A 5226-nucleotide genomic window follows, 5' to 3' on the forward strand; every position below is an offset into this window, starting at 1 on the left:
GGGTGACGTCACGTCCGATTTCTCCCACTCCTACTTTTTCATATTTTCTATATGAGGCAACCTTTATTATCTATAAACCGTGGGAATCATGAACTAAGAAGATTAGTTCGTGGTAGCATTGATTATACCAGGGGTATGAAACTCTGTGTATTGGCCGAATCGGGCGATTGTAGCCTTGAACACGGTCTCCAGGGGGGGCGTGGCATACGTGTTCTATGATAAAAGCACGATTAAAGATATCTTTAATCGTGGATAAAAGTAAACAGTGGAAATAACCCGACCCCGCGCAGAATACCCTACCTATTAGGCGGAAACGGTTTTTCAATACGGGTATAACATCATGTCAGTGTTACGGAAACAGTTTCATTGTTCGGACTTCAGATCATAGGTAAACACTTCACCCATCAGCTGATCGAGTTTCGCTTCTATATTGTTCTATGATTATACATAGTATAATATTATACTATGTATAATCAATGGTGGTAGTAATACATTAAATTTGGTAAATGGTTTATCATTAAAGTATAGATAGCGCCAGATTAGCTCATGTACGATTTCCCCTCGAACACCACTCACAACACACGGTGGTAAAGAGACCCGGGCGCCCGGCGGTAAACGTCTCGTTTCCAGTCCAGTAGTGGCAGTAGTCCGTTAGTATCCTTGTCTAAAGTGCGTGGTTCATACAATATAATATTTCATAAATTAATCAATAATCGAATAGTGAAGACCTACAACTGATACCGTGATACTTTTGTCACATTTCTCTATTCTGTGCTTTTGTAGTGCTGTTATCAGTATTTTTAATTTTTCAACGAGTGTTCAGTACCAAGACTATTGTGAAATGAGACATGTCAAATTATGGAGTATAGATCAAACTTTTGACTGTTGTAACTTGTAATATACTAATTTAGTTATAATATTTTACACCACCTGCTGAATAAAAAAGTTATCTTTTTTCTGTCTTTTATACCTCGTCAGTTATTAATCTTTAAAAAAAATAAAATATTGATTGTGCTGTATTATGGTATTTTACTACCCCATTCAATACAAATTAATAAAGAACATTACAATTTAATACAATTTAAATTCATTCTTAATGGTGTACTAATTGTAATATTTTTTTTCTTTGTAAAAACATCATATTATTAACAATAGTTTTAATTATTTTTCAAAACACAATGTCTTTAAAAAGTGTTCTAAAAAAGAAGTTTAAGATAAAAAATCCAATTGTTGCGATGAAGAAAAAAAAGAATGCATCCAAGCATGTTCTTTATACACCATCAGCAGATACTTACATTCAAATTGATACAGATAATATTAGCAAAGAACGTTCCATAACTGAAAAAGAGCAAAACCAAAACACAGCTCCTGAAAATTTAGTTAATGGTGAGAATGTGGATGAAAAAAATATGAATATTGATGGGTTGAGCAAATCAATAACTGAGACAAAACGCAATAAGAAAAAACGTAAATCTACAGATAATGATGCAAATCTTGAATGTGAGGTACCTACAAAAAAAAGAGTAACTTTTGCAGCTGATGTAAAAAGTGAAAAAGATGATCAGAAAGGTAATTCTAGCAATTTGAAACTAATAAGCTTAAACAAACGAAAAAAATTGAATTATATAAAGAAGTTGAAGGCAAAAAAAAATAAACAAAAAAATGCAAAGAAATGTGAAGAAAATACTACTGCAGTTAGTACACCCAGACAAGAACGAGCCTTGGAGTATTTGATGCAATGGAAAAATGACCGCACAAATTGGAAGTTCAAAAAAATTTATCAATCTTGGTTGATTTACTTCACTTATGATCCTCTGAAGGCAAGTATTTTTTATACACAAATAAATTTAATTTTAATTTTTTTTATTAGCTTTGAGTAGGTTATATCACTATTATAGCTCAACAACTAGAGAGCAACTTAATTTTTTTTAATATATTTGGAATAATACTGTTATTAGTAAAAACTTTATATTTTTTTTTTTTATATAATGTATAAGTATTAACATTGAATAACAAAAAAAATTTTATATATTATTATTTTTAGGTACCTAAAGAACATTTTGGCACTTTAGTAGAATACCTTCAAACTGTAGAGGGTCAAATTCGCAGTATAATTCTTCAAAATGCGAATAAAGTTGTCTCAGAATTTTCATCTTCTAACGTGAGCCAACAAGAATTAAATTCATCACAAGAAGTTAAATATCAACGAGCAAGGACTATTATTCAAATGTTTGACTGATACATTTAATAAAATATATGTTTTTGAATAAATAACATTAAAACCATAAATCTAACTGAATCTAATAACTTATATAACATAATTTCATAAATTAAATATATTATTTTTTTTCTATCGTAGGCTCAGTTAGTTTTGAAATAAAATGTTTAAGTTTATCTTCATCTTGTAGTCCAATCATTTTTCCTTGAACTTTCCCATCTTTCATTAATACTAGTTCTGGTACAACTGAGACCTAAAAAAAAAAAACGTTTCTTTGATTTAGAATAGTGTTACGCTAGTTACAATTTTTTGAATAAATATTTCTTTTAAAGTATTTGTATATTTTTATTAATATATTTTAGAATGATCTATGTTACAGAAAAAAAGATTACTTTAATTAAACTGCTAGGTAACAAGCATAATATAGTAAGCAAATGAAAGTATTGTTCAGAGGCTCAAAACTTCATTTTGCTATTGAGCTAAAATTGTAAATAGTTATAAAATGTTTAAATAATATTACAATTTGACTATTATGATTTTTAAGAAATGATAAAATTAAAAATCTTGGAATATGTTAGTTTATAGCATATCAAATCATAATATTTTAGAGCTTATAATATGTGAAATCAACATTTTGATTTTAAATGTAAAACTCATGGATTATTACAACAAAACAAATTTACTTGTTATTATTATTTAGTATTACTATGTAAATTTAAATAAAATGCTCGTGCAACATGGAATATTTTTAAATAATTATTCATATTTTATAAAAAAAAACCAAAATTTCCGGGTATTAAAAAATGTACGGATTTTTCACATAATTAATTGTTTTAGTTCAAAAAGTCGTTGGCCTAAAAAATTAATAAAATTCGATCAAGTTTTGGAAATAGGATTTTTGTTATAAGTAATTAAAGATTACATAAACAAAGTAGAGTGGCACAGTAATAATATGTAGTTGTTTTAGAACCATGTTTTAAATATTTTTTAATACCCTTGATTAAATTAACCAACATTTAATTTTTATTATTTTGGAATACTTCAAAACAATTCTGCTTTAGAATAAAAAAATGAAAAGATACATCAAATAATAATAATACAATAATAAACAAATATTTAAAACCAATAATATCGAAAAAAAATAATAAAAATACTAATTTTATAAAAAAAACAAATTATAGAATTATAGGGGCTGTCCTCAAAAATTTGATAATAATACATTTAGATATTTGGAATCATAACCTTGTTGGTGTTTAAAATATTTGTCCTTCAAAATGTATATTGGAATTACTGACCAATAAGAATAGCAAATATATCAAATTTGAAATTGCATTTTAATTTTTCAAGGGTTCGTGGATTTTAAGTTGTATGTACAGGAAGAGAAACTTCATGTCTTTGTGAATGCTTTGTATGTCATTCATATTTGCTGCTACTTTGGCAAGTAAAACTTTGGTTTTACCCAAGGTGGATTTATTAAATCCAGCATCACAGCTCTAACCATTGTATATATATATTGTATAATTAATGATGTTTGTAACAATAAATAACTCGAAAAATAAAAACATCATTAAAACACAATTTTAAATCATAACAAAATGTTCTAGTTTTGATTGTTACCTAATGTTTTCAAAAATAAAATATTATGTTCCTAATCAGATAATCTTATTAGTATATATAATTTATATCTAGTATGTAAAATATATATAATTAATAGACATATTGATAAAGACCTTTGGGTCATTTAAATAATATAGCCCCAGGGCATTAAAAAAAAAAGATAATCTTTCTGATTATTTTTAAGTATAAAAATAAAATTTCAAGTTCATCGTTAACCCTAGGACACAAATCCACTCAACAAAAATTAAGTAAAATCTATTATAACTAATCCTTTGAAATTCTATTTAAATAATATATACTTTTATATTGTTTATTAATTAACTTATTATGCAAAATGGTTATTTTAAAAAATGTTAATAAAATAACTTTTGATAAAATGAAAGTACATATTTTATTTTAATAATGATTTATTTTACTTATAAAATAATCACTCGGTAGTCTGTATGATATTCAACTTACACCATACTCCATGGCAATTTCAGCATTGTCGTCAATATCAACTTTGGCAAGATGAATTGTATCTTTATATTCTTCTATTATTTTTTCTACTCGAGGAAGTAACATTTTACATGGTCCACACCACCTAAAAGATTGAAAAAAAATACTTATTTTAATACAGTTATTTAAATATAGTATTTATATTAAAATCATTTAAATTGATTTCATGCTATTTTGAATATTAAAAAAAAAAATTAAAACACAAAACTTACTTATTTCTTATGAGTTTTTTTTTTAACTTTAATCTTTTTACTAGTGCCATAGACAGGAATTTTATATGGGTCCCTCATCATAATAATTATTAGGGCTGGGAACTTGATGTATTTGCATATTTTCTTCCTAATTCGAGGTTCCTCTTTACAGAAATTTGATTCATGAAATGTAGAATTTAATGGTAACATTTTTATTTGGCATTTTTAGGGAATTGTTTGTTTTACAATCATTTTTTAGTATTTTTGGTGCATTATATTCATTTTTGTACTTTTTTTTTGTTGAAAGTTACACTTTATTGTATCACATTCAGTTTCTTTTAGCTTGTCGATTATCGACATTCATGATCTTTATCCTATGTTGTAGCAATCTACGATTATTTAATTAACTGTAGGCAGATACTTTATAAGATAGGCTTGATACTAGTCAATCAGAAACAATTTCCCAAAAGTCAATCAACTTATTTCAAATTGCAAAAAAATATTTTGAGGGCTTCTTCAAAAGTAAAAATTATTAAAGAGCTAGCACCTATAATAATTATAAATTATAAAACATACATTTTTAAAATTGTTATTTTCTAAAGATTTTTAGATCATCAAATTCCGGGCCCAAATAATTATATATTATAATATAATATATAAATTTATAAATATTCCATAGTTTAAGGGGGGGGGGGGGGGGGG

General features: G+C 26.4%; 2 protein-coding genes across 2 annotated transcripts in view; one reads left to right on the forward strand and one right to left on the reverse strand.

Annotated features, from left to right (window-relative positions):
- Positions 1-588: 588 nt before the first annotated feature.
- Positions 589-2552, forward strand: LOC103307943 (uncharacterized protein C7orf50 homolog). Its single transcript, XM_008180457.3, has 2 exons — positions 589-1820; positions 2045-2552. Exons 1-2 carry the CDS (start codon positions 1179-1181, stop codon positions 2237-2239), a joined length of 837 nt encoding a protein of 278 aa, XP_008178679.1. The 5' UTR covers positions 589-1178; the 3' UTR covers positions 2240-2552.
- Positions 1919-5226, reverse strand: part of LOC100159766 (thioredoxin, mitochondrial-like) — a 5238-nt gene continuing 1930 nt past the window's right edge. The window contains exons 3-4 of the mRNA NM_001246016.2: positions 4295-4418; positions 1919-2471 (exon numbers count right to left, since the gene is read on the reverse strand). Of these exons, the coding sequence (NP_001232945.1) occupies positions 2340-2471; positions 4295-4418 (256 nt within the window). The 3' untranslated portion in view covers positions 1919-2339. The remainder of the gene's footprint in view (positions 2472-4294; positions 4419-5226) is intronic.

The sequence above is a fragment of the Acyrthosiphon pisum genome, chromosome A2 (assembly GCF_005508785.2).
Source record: "Acyrthosiphon pisum isolate AL4f chromosome A2, pea_aphid_22Mar2018_4r6ur, whole genome shotgun sequence".
Classification (NCBI taxonomy): Eukaryota; Metazoa; Arthropoda; class Insecta; order Hemiptera; family Aphididae; genus Acyrthosiphon; species Acyrthosiphon pisum.